Source organism: Passer domesticus, chromosome 3 (genome assembly GCF_036417665.1).
Source record: "Passer domesticus isolate bPasDom1 chromosome 3, bPasDom1.hap1, whole genome shotgun sequence".
Classification (NCBI taxonomy): Eukaryota; Metazoa; Chordata; class Aves; order Passeriformes; family Passeridae; genus Passer; species Passer domesticus.
This window is the reverse complement of record NC_087476.1, coordinates 94,917,414-94,933,858: the sequence shown is the minus strand read 5'-3', so window position 1 is coordinate 94,933,858 and position 16,445 is coordinate 94,917,414. Positions and strand designations below refer to the sequence as shown.

Sequence of the window (16,445 nt, the reverse complement as noted above, 5' to 3'; positions counted from 1 at the left end):
CCACAGTTGCATCATGAGGGCTCAGGATGAAGGGATGAAGGGCTGTGCCTGTCTCCTAGCAGAGAAGCTGAGAAAAGAAGGAAGATCTGCAAGGTAAGGAGGATATATGAAAGAAACAGAGTGCAGCTATTATCCGACTTTGAACATTAAAAATAATGAAGATAAAAGGAAAAATGTTTAGACTAGCTGCTAAATGCATAATTTAAAATGCAGTAATTATATGGGTGGGATTCTGTTTACTTAGCCTGCAGCTCCTAAGACTCTGGGACACATTATTTTGAACTTTTCTGACTTTCTTCTAGGTTACACTCTTCAATTTCAGATGTCTGAGGAAACTACAGTACTAGGAAAGCAGAGCATCCAGAACTACAGCTGTCCTGCTAAACACACAGAAATTCCATTAGGTTCCAGTTGCTCCTGTTTTTCTCTCTAGACTACCCAAGCATCTTGTCTTTGGCTACATGAGAGCAGGGGCACAGCAGCTACCCGAAAGCTCCTAACAGTAGGTGCCAAACTCCACACTGCACTTGCAAGGACCAAAAAAGAAAATTCCAATTCTAAATCTCATCAGAAAGATGGCTGCTCCACCAGCAGAAAATCTCTGCTACTGAGAAGGAATAGTGACTACCTCTCATGCAGGACACATGCTAGCCACTTGATCTTTTGATTTTCCCAGCAGTGGGAACGCTTCAGAGGTCTCCTGTCTGAGCAGTGACTGTGTGACTTAGGACACATAATCTGATTAGATGTAACACTTGAACTAATAAACACATCTGAACTACCAGCCATCAAGGATGACAATTTTTAAGTCAAAATCATGTTTTATTCTATTCAAAGAGATAAAAATATCAGAAACTATAAAAGGCTATCTCTTGATAAAACACCATTTATTCAGCTTTTGCAGTAGGCCTGTACAATTTTGGAAAAAGAACTACTGGGTTATTTGAGTCAAAATGCTTTTTTTATTCTCAGATTTCTTCCCATATTTATAAAAATATGCTGTTAATAAGCACACATTAAATGGTGGGTTTCTGAATTATTTTTGTTTTCACTGCCATTTCAATAAAACATTCAATTTCTACCTGCAGTTAAAAATTCAAGCTTAAGAAAACCCCACTAAAATCTGCTTATTAAGCTTTTCAATGTTTTCAAGGATTACCAACCTTGTCTGTCAGTGATTATTAAATGACTTTATATAAATTTCAAGAGTGAAAAAAGAAATTTAAGTTGATGTTCTTATCACTGAAAATACATTCAGAAAGTTAAAACTTGCCGTTCCTTCCATTAATTACATGAACCAAATATGAATGATGGGAGGTTTTGGTAGTGAAAAGCCACAGAAATCCTGCAAGAAGGCACCTGACAGCAGGTGTTCCAAACCAGGGAACTCAGTGAAGCATGGACAACTCATCAGATGTGTCATGAGGCCAAGAGGCTCAGTGGACTCTCTTCTGCCTAATAAAGATAAAATTAATTCTCCAGTTTGGAGACATTAAGAAGTCTCTCTCTTTAGTCTGTTACTTATTTTCATTTAATTTGCAGAAAATCACTGAAACCCTTTCAAGTCCACTGAAAGCTCAACAGCTCTCATAAATGTGCTAGCATTGTCCAGAAACTGCAAAGGCTACGCAGAGAAGGTAAAAAAGAGATGGAGGTGGTGGCTAGGAAACAACACTGCCACAAAAGCCTGGGTTTTGTGTTTTAGTCTGATTGCCCTACAAATTCACAATATGCTGTTTGGGTATAACTACGGGAGGCTGCTGCAGCTTTTGGTGCGCAGCTCCAGAGACACAGGGCAGCAGGAAGGGGACATGCAGCAAGAGTCACACTTTTCCATATGTATTGATATCACTTAATGTTATCCAGAATTTTGCTTCAGTAAGTAATAAGCGATTCCCATGTTTGACACAGTATCATCAAGATAGATGATGATACTGTGTCAAAGAGTATCAAGAAGAAATTCTTCCATCAGGATGATAAAAGCTCAAACATTTTGTATTTACCTCACTGCTGATAAGATGTTCAGATTATATTTATCAAGACAAAGGGAAACTCAGACATCAAACCAGCTGGTTTGAAGCACAAGGTTATGTGGCTAACCTCACATGTCATCGTCCTCTCATTCACCTCTCCTTATTATGATAGCAAAAACCACAGCACAGGCAGAGATCACTTTTCATCACTGATTGGATCTCTTTTTGTAGAGGTGTAGTAGTTTCTAAATATTTGAGACTAACTATAATGAGCACTCACTTTTGCACATAATTCATGTTATTTATAAATAAATGCAGTATGAATATTTTAAAGGAAATGAGCTAAGAAGCACAACACTTCAGGCCTGTCTTTCAGTTTATCCTCAGGATGCCTCTTCACAGTATTTGCATGTCCTGAGAATCTGTATCAGTATTAGAAGTATTTCATAGTTTGAGTGATTTCAGAAGATAAGAAAGACATGTTATCAAAATGACTTTATAAGTTATTAAATTTTCACAGCCTGTTAATTGCTCTATTCACACATGGAACAGTGACAGCACATTTGCCATGAGCTGTAATATATTCAACTGAAGCTTATGATGATAAGAAGGCTTTCGAATCCAAGTAGCTTTTATAAATATAACAACATTCATTACTTCCAAGCAGAGGCTGAGATTGCATTGTCCTAGACTATGCTTTCATTAGAGGTAAAGGACACCACATTAAGGGAAAGTAGTGGGAAAGATCCCCATTCAATTAAGATGTTAATAGATAGTGAAACAGTATTTGAAAAGCATGTCAACCTAGGCAATCCATACTTTAATCTGTTATGGAAGTACACAGATATTTAATAAACACTAAGCAAATTCAGAAAACAATGGATTTTAAAAAGGGATCATTTGTGACACACTGAACTGAAGGCACATTTATATTGAAATGGTATTCCCTTTCTTAGGAATGTGAAATGGGTCAGCTAGGAAGGAGGAATAGCCTAAACAATTAAGGGCATAAACATTTAATGACTCCACAGCCAGAATGCCAGCCTTTGTATCTCACTTTTACACAGACTTCCTCAAAACCAGAGCCTCCCAAAACCACCACCACAAAACAAACAGCAAAGCAAAAAAAATCAAACCCCTGCAGGCTCCCTGACACCTACCCTGTGTTCGTGGTCTGAGCTATAAACCTCTCCCAGCAGTCCCTGTGAGTCTGTTGTCCTCTGTGGCCCTACTTGGGTATACTCATCACCCTGAGTACACAGCACGAAAGTTATACACAGCAAAATGCTATATAAATAGCAAACCTTTGTTCATAGCCTCATTGCTACACGACAACAGTTATTTCTGTGCAGAACTTGGATGGAGATAGATTTCACAGGAGCTTTAGGGGTGCTCAGCACCAGTTTTCCATCTGTGGTTAGTCCTTTGCTCTCAAAATCCATCGTGTTCCTCTTCTCAGGGCTTGCTTCCATTAGGACTCAATTGTGACACAGAGCTATTGCACATTAGCTATGCTATGGCAGAATGCATTTTTTGAAGAGAAAAAATCGCAGGGAAAGAGTGCCAACTTCTGAATTCCTACACTATGCCTTCCCCTTAAGGTAGTCTTTGAGAGATTTAACCTCATGAGAAACCATTTCATATTTCTTCTTGGGAAGGGGAGGAAAGACAAGAAGAGAAAGTAATGGACTGTCATATGAAAATACCCTTCACCTGTACAATGTGATTCCTATTGCAAACCTTATGATCTACTCTGCAGTGCAGATTTTATATGCGTGTATCTCTAACTCACATTATACTGGCAAGCTTCCATTGATATCCAGCTGCTCTAAGGCTTCATGTCACCTTCCCTCTTCACCTTCCCTCTTACATCCTGGCACACGTCCAAGATTAGCCCATTTTCTGTTGTAGAGGTGTCGTTCTCCTGAAACTGCATTTCTATCACTGTTATAGCAGAGTGACAGGAATCAGGGCTGGTGCATCTGTGACTATGTGCTGAACCACCTGCTGGTGAGTCCTCAAATACACATGTAGAAGCCTTTTGGCCTTCCTGATCCCGGGCACTTTGGCACAAAGGACTATCCAGACAACGGAGCTGACTTGCAAAGCAGAGGAAAAAGTGAGGCAGGTTGGTAAGTCTAGGGCACATATTCCTAGAATTTCAGTGGCTTCCAGGAGACATCTGCAAAACCACTGGCAAAGTTATCCAAATATAGATTAACTGTGCACTGAGGCATTTGACCAGATATATTCTATAAAATACCAATAAATTTATTTTACTTTCCATTCTTTAAGCAATCACAAAGACAAGGAATAAATTAAGGAGACTGTAATGTTGGTAAATCGATGAATGATGTAATGAAATATTTCAAGACACTCTATGTATCCTGAATAAATACTGTCTGACTTTCCAACATTTTATTTTGCTTGTAGTCACCTACACATTTCTTTACAGAAAAGTACCACATTGTAGAAGCCTTCCTGACAGTGACATGAAATTACATAGTAGTATCTTGTGATTCTGAGCCCTCCTCTACCAAGGAGCATTGACATGTGCATTGTGAGGCTGGATGCAAAAAAAAAATAAATCACAGCTTGAAAGGTGTGACAACACCTATAGTGGGAGCAAAATTCCAAGACTCAATCACAGACTAAAATAGTCTGCATTACAGGCCATACAGTAGGAATGCTACACAGTTTTTGGTAAGAATACCTACATTTCTGAAAATTTATACTCTTTGATACTCTAGCTAATTAGTTTGATGTGGGGGATGCATATGACAGGCTTTCATACAGCAAAATGGTATAGCAGGTTTTAACTAAGACAAATGTAAAACAACTACAAAATGATGGTTTATTGCTAAGACCTTTGAATTGTTAGAGATTATATTTTCAAGTGTAATGATTATTTTTAAGCCTTTACAAAAACAGAGCAAAATAAAGATGTATGTGACTTTAGAAAACAACTGAGGATGCTGCTTTTTTTTTTTAACTAATGCACATACAGATCATAGGCTAAATAAAAGGTATTGTAGGATTATGCATGAATGCCTATTACTTATGCCTCTCAATACATCTTCTTTCCACCTTTCTTCCAGACCCTGTAACTGCCATTTTTAGAACACAGTTTTATTCAAAGAGCACAGCATGACATAGCAGAGTTTGTAGTGACATGCTTGGTTTTGCTACTGATTTGCTTTGAGCTTGAGTAATTTTCTCTTCATCATTCATCTAGTTTTCTTCCTATTTTTGGTCTCCAATAGGTGGGCTGTGATGCCTCTGTCACTGTCTAAAATCTCCTGACTGTCTTTCACTTAGGTGGCTTTTTGCACAGTGGGATACCCATCTTGCTGGGAATTTAAGCTGCTACTGCAGACATGACAGCAAAAACTCAATCCCCCTTTTTTCTTGTTCTTGTCAAATATAATCACAGTCTTCCAAAGAGTCACGGGCAGTCATGGTCTTCAAATCCTTCTTTTCCATACTCCAGAATTAAGCCAAGAGAGCTGCTGTTCTGTAGGTCCTTCACAAAAGTGATTATGGCATGCAAGGAACAAGATCTGTGCTTAAGGTTTTTTCAAGTGTTTAGACTTGAGTGTTCCTCTCATCCCGTGGGATTTAAGCATGTGACATCTGGAGCATGCTGTTGAGAGGACCAGTACAAGGCCTGTGCCTCCCCAGTAACAAAATCCCTTATGCCAGCACAGCAGCGTAACAAGAGGAAAGCAGCAGCTAATGAAGTGCTAGGACTCCTTACCATGTAAAGGTGTCTTCCCTGTCCTGCTGCTGTAGACAAGTAGCTACACATCAGCTGCTTCAGTCCTTCCTCTGCCTAGCAGTGCATATGTCAAAGGAATTAAGTTTTGCACTAGTATGCTGAGCTGGGAACACACATCCTGATAAATTTTTGCTGCCCATTTTGGGTGAACACCCTAGTAAGACCTAATGCTTGCATTAGCATAGTGTACTGCTAGTACAGAAAGTTCTGCATGAGAAATAAACCCAAAGCCAAAGCTCTTTTTATACTCAATGTTTACTGGACTCCAGCTGGGATGGGACTAGTCAGAAAAGGCCAGTCGTGATTTTTCTTTGATAAATTCAACCTTCTGATAAAGAGCCAGATGCTACTGCTTCTTGATCACCTGGTGTTTTTCCACTGGCTTTTACTGACATCAGGAACAGGCCCAACCCAGGAATATTATATATTATCTACATTAATATAAAAATAAAATATTTCTGTGTGAATTCTTGAGAATGTACACAAGAATGCAAGTGAACATAATAAGATTATTTCACTTAATGGTTTAAATAACTTCATGGAAATTGCACTGGAGATTAAAGCAGTCAGAAAGTGAAAGAGAATTAGTGTTTTTCAGGGGAAGCCCAAAAGGAAAGCACTGTACACTCTGGTTTCTTATCACTCTATCCCAAAGGGCATCACTTAACAATGTACACTTAACAGATGGTTATATGGACTTAATTATCCAGTATGAAAATATTTTAGTGCTATAAAAGCAGGACTTAAGAAAACCAAACAAATACTGATGGATCCCCAGTAGAATCAAAAGAAGCATAACAAAAGTTGTTTAACTTATAAATATTTGGAACCTTCAGTGCTGGGAAGTAGCTTTCAAACTTCCGTAATTCTAGTGTTATAGTAATCACATCTAAAAACAGCTGCTGGAGGCATTGACACTGAAGATAATAAAAAAAAAAAACAAAATAAGACTAACTGAATAAGAAATTCTGGGAAAACAAAACGTTGTACATTAAAAAAAAAAAAACAAACCAACACTGAAATCCCTTAAAAATATCAGCTCACTTCTGATTTCTCTAAGATCCACACAGGCTCCTCAAAAGCTATATACTTACATCTTGGGTAAACTTAGAGGTTGCACAAAGTGCAAAGATAGTTGAAGCTTAGAATCCAAGGTCTTTTACTTTGTTGAGGGAAGAGGCAGGAGTGTTCCAGACTTCTCTGTCCTGCCCAGCCACTGGACTGGTTGGTCCAAGCTACACTGCAGGCATAACTATGGTACTATTTGTTGTTCACAGCTGCCTGCAGCAAGCTCAGCTGAGATCTTGAACTTCATTGCCTGAAAACAACCAATACTTCTCAATCAGCAGCCACCTGGCTAGCACTTAAACCCAGCAGCAGAAAAGTATGACTTCTAGGAACCATCCAAAATTCAATATTCTGATTCATGATACCCTGTGATAGGGGCAGCATGCAGAAAAAGTGTAGGAGTTGCACCATTATAACTGTCACTAACAAAAAGTCTGTCTCAAAAGTCCACATCCATTTTCTTTAGTTTTTTTAAAGGATGTATGTTAACCATTTTGAGAGTCTACCCCATTTCTAAACATTTTTTAAAATATCAATATTAATAAATGCACTGTCACTCTCAGAAGAAAGCCCACAGTTTTCCTATGCCTGAAATGTCTGCAGCAAGTGGGAAATACATCATGTTCAATGTGTAATAATGGTACATGAGGGTCTGAGGTCTCAAGATCACTCCCCAGTGTCTAAGCAGTAACATTTCATGCAAAGGCATGCAGTATAGCCCCTTGCGTGCCCATCTGCTAAATGCTCATTGCCATGCACTGATGACTGAATGGAAATATATTATGAAACTGAAGGGACACCTCAAGGTTATTAGGCCTAAAAGTGGACCTACCTTGACATTTTCCCCATATTGAAGGCCTTACCTTAAAGAGGGACATTCACACTGAAGCAAACTTGAAAAGAGAGAACATTTATACAAAAAGAAATTTACTTGGCCTGTAATTTCCTATGTTCCTTGTGGTGCTATTGAATGATACTTCATTTTACAGGATTTCTTCCCCACAGCGTAAAGGCAAAGTCATAATTCTGCATGGATGATGATACAATCTATTGTCACAAAAAAGTAGAGGTGTGCCAAAGAACCCCCACCAAAACAGTATCATGACTTCCCAACACTAGGTTAAAAATCCCTCATTAAAAAGTAAAAAAATCTTTGCCTGTTATCACTCATGTACAAAAATGAATCTGCAATTATAGCACTTATGTTTCAGGCTAACATACTGGAAAGTTTCCTCCAGAAACGTGGTCCCTCTTTAAGGATTCCAGCCGTATTTCACAGTAAGCAGATGGTTGCTGCAGCAATTTGTACACACACCTCTCTAATTGAAGACATTTTTCAGGAGCCATTCAGTGCAGCACCTACCCAAGGGGCAGGTCTGCCTGTTTGCCTGTGCAAACAGCCCAGCTGACTCTCCAGAGGTGCTGATTTATATTTGCTACTTATTACCCAGCTTCCAAACACTGTGGGCATCCAGCTTCTCATTCAGTCATAGGCAAAGGATTGCCAAAATTTTGCCAGTTTTTCACTCATTCAGGGGAGGGGAAAAAGAAAATTAATGGTGCTCAGTGACTCCAGTTGTAACCCATAATCATTGGCTACGACTAGAATTTCATATTTGGGAATGACTTTATTTCAAACCTTTGCTGCAGTGCAAAACTGAAAGAGGACACATTGCTGGCATCCTTAAGTCAAGACTTAACAAGGGAGTTCAGGTTCTCAAAGGAAACTACACACAGACAATGTGGCTCAGATAGTGATAACTAAGGGGGGAGGGACTTCGACAATGATTTATCATTATCTTAGAGTTACTGGAGCTGAGAAAGGTGCAATTTGAGGCTGAGAGGAAATCTGCTAACACTGAGGTCTGGTATAGTATAAGAACACTCTTCCAAGGGAAGTCCTAAGCATTCAGTCAATTTAAAAGCAGGCTGATCTTTAGCACTTGTTTTTTGACATTTCTCAGTCATATTTTTTCACTGGCCCTAAACTTTGCCTGTGATTATAACAGAGGGGAAATCAAAGTGAGAAAAGATTAGGTGATGCAGCCTGGGCCACATAATGAGGTTCTAGAAAATCTGGTGGAGGTACTTGTATATCTTGCAATTCTTGGGTCTCTGGTTGTAGCTGCCAGATCAGCTCTTTAAGAAATCAGAACTGAAGAAGGAACATATAACCATTCAACACATATTCTCAGTGATGTAACAATAGAAATTGAAGAGGTTGCAAAATGAAGGAAGGCATATTAGATGAATAGGCCAGCAGCAGCTGTTGTTCCATAGTGCAAGATACAGTTCTGCAATAGCCTATCCCATTCATTTTGTCTCTAATTCTCTTGAGGAAAGTGAGCTTTTAGAATGGAAATGAAAAATTATTAATTAATTGACAAAATTAAAATAATGCATTGTTCTGTGAAAGCTGCATGTTGACAGTGAATCATTGTAATATGATTATTTTGTTAACTTCATCTCCATAAAGCCATACTATGAATGGATTGCCACAGGCACTGATAAAGCTATTAGTGATGAAACTTTGGCTTAATTGCTAGAAAGAAATACATATGGCAAACATCTGTTTTACCAGGCTTTGTATTACCCTTTCACTGAGAGTTCTTCAGCTTTTTCATCTTGAGGACATCTTAGACAGTGTCTCAAATTTTCCCAACCCTGACATCAGCAACAGGGTAGATGAAAGAGGCAGGTCTGTCTGTTGGCATGCACATTTGCAAGGGTTGACAGTGAAAACTCAGTCTGGAAGGACAGGAATGTGCATGTAGTGAGACTGTCCTTGCTGCACAGTACCTAAGAGCTTCCTCTGTGTTACAGCTCCTTGCAGCACATGCAACCAAGAAATAGGAGCGTGGTTTTACTCTGCTGGTCTATTTCTACAGAAATCAAAAAGAAAGCCCTCAGAGGGCTGGAGCATGTCTGCAAGGAAGGGCAAAGAGAGCTGGGGCTATTAAGCCTGGAGAAGAGAAGACTCCAGGGAGACACTATATTGTGGACTTTCAATACTTAAAGGAGGCTTAAAAAATGAAGAGGACAAACTTTTTAGTAGGGCCTGTTGCCATAGGACAGGGAATAATGATTTTAAACTGAAAGAGGGTAGATATCAACTAGTTATAAGAAAGAAATTGCTTACAATGAGGACAGTGAAACACTGAACAGGTTGCTCAGATTGGTGAGAGATGCCCCATTCCTGGAAACATTCAAGGCAGCTGGGACATGGCTCTGAGCACCTGATATGGTTGATTAGGCTCGCTGCAGAGGGGTTGGACTAGATGACATTTAAAGGTCCTTTACAACCCATGTTATTCTATGATTCTATTAAATTGATGCTCACTGACTTCAGCCAAATGAGTAACAAATTTTAGGCAGTAGTTTTCCTTCACCTCTGGCAAGAACTGCACATCTTTTTGCCACTTGTGCACTTGTTTCTGGGCTTTTTTTGCTGGCTGATTTTGCTGACATGTAAGCAGGCCACAGGTTTACTCTGGAAAACTTTCAGCTGACCAGCTGTGCTCTCAGAAATGGCACAAAATATTTATTGCATGGAACTAGAACTATAAAATTAATCAATACACATTAAAACCAAAGCAGTAATTTGCTTCAGTTACTGTTTTTAATGCATAGTTTGTATTTGGTATGGATAGACAGAATCATCCAATCATGCCACCAAGCAGGATCTACTCCACTTACCACCACATCAATAACTTAGGTAAGAAATTGATCTACTTCACCATTGTTTTAATTTTTAAGATGGCAAATGCAGTTTGAAAATGGAAATAAGCAACTCAACCAAGCCAGGAATATAGGCACGGAAACAAAGGTGGGGAGCAGAGAATTACTGAATTCTATCAAGGTCTTCATGGTTTTTGAGCAATAAATTATGTTGCAAACCATAGCCTGGCCTTATGGCTACCGATCATGGAAATTTCATACTCCAAAAGGAATAAAATTTTAGGAAGAATACATGCAAAAAAAATCTCAACAGAGGAATGAAATGCCTCAAAGGGTTTTCTGTCTCACAACCGTTGCTTGGGAGAAAAGGTATCTGTCTCCACTAAAATGGTACTTTTTGCATATGCAATTACATATTCACAACTGCATTCAGGGATGAATAATATTATTCAGAAATGTTCAAGACACGCTGTGAAGCTCTAAGAATTAGGTTTTAAGAACAGTAGAAATGATCTTCAAAAGACACTGCAAGGTCACTGTAGTTTAGATGCAACCAGTATCTTCTGTCTAGCTGCTCAAAAGTTTGCTTGATTTCTAACATACATACTCCAGAGGTATGACTTTTTTTCTATACTAGATTAACATTTAGAATAGGTCTACATGGAACAACATTTGTATATTTATTTATTTATTTATTTATTTATTCATATACATGCACATATGTAAAATAAATTTTACCACTGAAAAGCCTCATGATCCTAGATTTATGAGAAGAAGAGTTGGCAGATAACATGCATCACAGGACTAAGCCCCAGTGCATTTTATCCCCTCTGTATTCTCTATTCCAAGTCATTAACTGCAGAAGCAAACACCCTTCCCAGCAGGTTTCAGAGCCACCAAATCTGCTTCCACTGTCTCTACCTGGGACAGCCTAGGGTGGCACTTCTGTCACTGTTTAGCAATCTAAACCTCAGCTATTTTTATGAGTTCTCTGTTCAGGGCACTCTTGCAAGCTTTCAAAAAACATCAGTTTTTCAAAGTCCTTCTGGTAATTTCCACTCTAATGCTGGACACAGGAAGAAATTTCAGCTTCCAAAGCATCATTAGAATAATCAAATCATATACAAACTAGAAAGACATTAATGGTATGTTTCTGGTATAATAAGGAATATAATTACATCCATCCACTGTGTGTATGAGATTTAAAAAACCCAAACAAATGAACAACAAAAACCTTTAAAAGTTTGGCTAATAAATATCCATGCAATTTTTTTTTCCAAGCACAGTTGAAAAATTCAGGCTTAAGGCTGGCAGAGCTGAAGTGACATACCTGAACCATGGAGAAGCACAGTACCATGTAATGTAGCTCCTCAGAAAATTTATTAGGGCAGAGAAAGGATGGTAGGTAAGAGAAAAGCAAGCCATTTGTGCTAATCAAGGAACTCGTGTGTTTTGAGAAGAGTGAGGCAGAACAGAAGCAAGGCTTTTTCCATAATACCACCTCCATGACCTCCCTTGGCAGATTATTCCATTGTCTGATGGGACCTCAGTGTTTTACCATTTTCCCTAATGACTTTACTGGTTTAATGTCATCACTTTACATTGCCTGGAGCTCATTTGAACACATCTTATGTACTGTTTTATTTTGAAAGTGTTTATGATATAATCATAAATATTCCCCCCTTAGTCATCTTACTGGTTGGTCAGAAAATAGAAGACTACCTGTGTAAATATATGCATTCTTGTATGTGCATGCAAAACTAAATTTACATGCACAGATGACTATATATGCATTGTACACTTTTTCCCCAACACTCACATATCACATGCAAGAATGTCTATTTTCTGACTAGTAATCTGGCCTCTCTTTTCATAGATCTTTTCACAGAACTAGGCCCTCCTCAACACAAGATTAAAATGTTTTTAATCCTCTCTTAACATTAAAGTCACTTTTAAATAATCAGCAGCTTTTTATTAATACTAAAAGATGTTAAAAACCATAAAATGTTCCAAACACAGGTATTAGTTATGTTTTTTTCCATAGTCATTCCACTGCTATGGAACAGTTACATTTGTTAATCTGAATCAATGAATCTCAATGCTACACTCACAACTGAGTTTAGAGAAGAACTCTCTATGAAGGCTTTAAAGTAAATCATATTTCATTAGTGTTCACCTTCTTCCCTCTTCTCACAATTTTTCAAAGTGAGTGCAATCTGGTCTAGCTTGGCAAGTATGCAAAACTGCCTTTATAGCACTTGAAATTTACTGCCCTAAATTTCTTTGCCATTTCTGAAGTTGAATAATTAATAATTATATTTCATATAATGAATTAATATATGAATTATTATATAATTAATAATTATATTTCAAAGTGTGAACTTTCTCTCCAGCCTAGATCTATATCACATGTAACTTTCCAAGTAATACATCATTCAGTTTTAAGAGGACAAATAAAAATTTCAGGTATGACCTTGCTCAAAGATTGCTATATAACAATAAAATCCAAACAACTGTAAAATTTATACACTTGGCACAAAATAGCTGATGGATCATAAATGTATAAGGTATGCTCAAAGTTATCAGTAAAAGCTGATAGGACCCATTCACTGGGGAAGATACCTTAGAGAGTGCAGACTGAGAACACGAAAATAGTAAGAGATGCTTGTAACACAGAGTACGTAATCCAAGCATACAGAACTACTAGACTGCAGGAATCAAATCTGGTAGAATAAAGAAACTTGGTATATACAACATAGAATTAGTATGAAAATCCAACATTAGAGAAGTAGCCTAAAGAAAAATGACCAGAAGTGTAAATAAGGATGTATAAAATCACCCTAACAATTATTAAGGAGCAAAGAGCTGTCCTAAAATTAAACAATTTTCAGACTACTTTGAAAATCTGCAACCACTACTGAAACTGAACTATTCAACTAAAATACCACTGAAGAAAGCAGAAAAGACAAAAAGGAACAAAACAACAGGAATTAATGGAATAGGATTGGCTTTACAATATAACAGCAGTGAAATAATTACCAGAAAGAGAAAGAAACTCCACTGAGAAGGCAGAAGGCATTTATTTCAGCAATGAAGAAAAACACCTGATATATGAAATGCCTCCTGACTTTTAAGGACTGCCACAGTGGGAGTACTAACAAAAATAATAAAAGCTTCAAAAAACACCTATCATCATAGGAACTGTGCATCTTGATCATGAAAGGAAAACAGCCAATAAACAGACTAGATGAAAGGAAACTGGAAATTAGATGCAGGCATAAAGTGAAAATAATTTTGCAATAGTTCATCATGACTTGAAATTCTGATGAATATTGAGCAAAGCAACAAAAATTAAGGTGAGATGAAAGACCAAATTCTTGTTAAAACAAGAAAAGAGCTACACAAACACAACTCAGCTGAACACAGACTTTGTTCAAGTGCAGCTGAGAGCTTTGGAATCTGACTGGAAAACAGCCGGAGTACTAAATAGGCTTCAGAAAGGTACTAAAGGAGTTAATTTGGGGTTTACACTTCCTGCAGCAGGGCAGAGGCTTGTACATCAGCTCAGGCAGCAGCTGCAAGCTTGCCACACCTCCAGAGAGGAGCTGGGCAGCAGGGTAAGGGACGGGCTGCACCCCCAGGGTGGGGTCCGCCTGCACATAGGGCATTGGATGGTTCCCATTCTCCAAAACATTAAGAAAACCTTCCTCATGTGACAACACTGTACCTTATTATTACTCCTAGAAAAGCTTCATAAGGCCTTTTAATCACAGCTGTCAAGACCTCTGGGCTTTTTCTGCACAGCTACAGAGAGGAGATTTCCCCAGGAATGAATTCAGAGGAGCTGCCTCAGGCTCCTGTTCTGGATGGTCAGCCCACATTCACCATCTACACGAGGAATTTGGGGAAATGCATCTCACTGGACTCAAAGTAAAGGCATTACATGTAAAATACAGCAATTCTTCAAAAACAGAGGGGACTTCCTCACCTCTGAACTTAATTCAGCATTCAGAGTTGAGAACTAGGGTTTTTATTTTGCTAATTTGTTTTGCTTTTTGGTTTTTTTAATACCTTTGTAAACTATTGAAAGAAAGAAACAAACGAGAACCTTGACCATATTCACAGGAAATCAAACATTGTAATCAGGAATGTGTGAAATCAAAAGATGCAAATCAGTCTCAGAGGATTTATCATAAAGCTAACCTTTTGCAGTGTGTAAGCACAAAAGTAACCACATTCATTCTGTGACATTTGGTTAACTGTAAGTATTTTCATCCAGAGAAAAACCAGAATAAAATATTTTTGCATGGCCTTCGTATTTTCTGCAGGTGGGGCTGTTCTTAACAGATTTTTGTTTCTTTAAAATAGAAATACTTGGTTATTATCCAGGAAAATGTTAGTACATAAATTTATCTAATCATAATATGTGTTTCTTTTCCCCAAGAAGCTGTTTTTTCAAGTTTCTTTACTTAAAATATTATTCCTTATAAATTCTTGTCTGTGTTTTACTACAAAATCCAGTGGCCATCAGCAACGCAGAACTGTAGAGTTCACACAGAAAGTATAGACAGCATATATCAACTGAAATAATATTTTCTGGCTATGGCATCTTTGAGAACACAGAATATAATTAAAAAGGTGCTTTGAACTCTCTCATGGTTTATGTGGATGAACATGAACATTTTTCTGTGCATTATATTTATTCCTGGCACTTACCTTCACAGAAGCAATGACAAAGAAATCTTCTCAGTGCCATTTTATGTTACTATTTCAGCCCTCAAAACATTGCATCAGGTAATCTCATTTCTCAGAAAAGCCAACAAGTAGAATTGCCAAACCAAGTTTTCTCTGAATGTTATACAAACTGTTACTTACAATCCGAGGTTTGAAGGGTGGCTTGATTTTCCTTTGTTCTAGCAGAACCCAGTCGATTTCCTTGAAAAATGGATGCTGCTTAATCGCATCTTCCCCGTTCTGTGACGCCACACAACCAAGTCGCTTGTTGGGATTTTTTGTCATGAACTACAGGGTGGAGAGGGAAAGGAAGGAAAAGTTAAAATATGAATGGCAGTACCTGGAAATAATTTTTTGCTCAATTACACACAATAATTCTTAAAGCCAAGTTTTTAAAGATAGTCCCCTTTCAGAAGGTTATTTCTTCTGGCACTCCATATTTCAGAGGTTTCAGCCAAACCATAGGATTCAGAGACTCCAAACTGTGAATTCATTGCAGGAAACCCTTTCACTTTATTGTTGAGAGCTCTTAATTTCATCTGACTGGGAGTGTTAAAGGACTAGATTCTCTTTCAGCATACCTACTTCCAGCTTCAGCCAAAAATACTAAAGGGAAGAAGGACGATTTTAAACCCTCTAGAGACAGAGTGATCAGTACCTGCAGAAAGCTTCACTTGAGAATGGGAAGTTATGTCATGTCCCCCATGACATAACTCACACATTCTCTTTCATTTTTAGTACATGATTAGTGTCAGTGACTGGAACTAACTGGTCTCCTCTGGTGTGGTAATTTATAAACTTCTCATGTTTAAACTATTACTCTTCCTGCCAGAAAAAAGCTGTACAAGTGGCATAAGACTTTGATATTAACTGATGGCAGCTCATAATAATTTACTTGATTTTTCTCTGTTATTTTTCCTTCTTTTATTAGCAATTGCTTACTAATTTCCTAACTTGTGTGGACACAGAATCCTTGCAATTCAAGTAGGAATGAATGCTGTTCTTATAAACACAATCACATTATAGAATTAGCTCAATAGCTTGGCTATAACTTCATATTCAGCCATTATATAACATTTTTAAATTTAGAAAAAGTGTACAAAGTAAAAAAAAAATGTAATAATAGTTGAGTGTCTTTTCAACCTATGTATCACATTATACTATGCTTCTGTGGAAAAAAACCCCAAACCACAGAATAAAATAAATTATTGTAA

The 16,445-nt window shown here is 37.8% G+C and overlaps 1 protein-coding gene across 3 annotated transcripts in view; it reads right to left on the bottom strand.

Annotated features, from left to right (window-relative positions):
* Positions 1 to 16,445, bottom strand: part of PRKCE (protein kinase C epsilon) — a 285,873-nt gene that overhangs the window by 5,890 nt on the left and 263,538 nt on the right. The window contains exons 14-16 of one of the 3 annotated variants that reach the window (XM_064414465.1): positions 15,373 to 15,519; positions 7,683 to 7,712; positions 7,054 to 7,069 (exon numbers count right to left, since the gene is read on the bottom strand). In XM_064414465.1, the coding sequence (XP_064270535.1) occupies positions 7,698 to 7,712; positions 15,373 to 15,519 (162 nt within the window). In that variant the 3' untranslated portion in view covers positions 7,054 to 7,069; positions 7,683 to 7,697. Of the gene's footprint in view, positions 1 to 7,053; positions 7,070 to 7,682; positions 7,713 to 15,372; positions 15,520 to 16,445 lie in introns of those variants that run through there. The other 2 variants (XM_064414464.1, XM_064414463.1) reach the window with 2 other exon arrangements.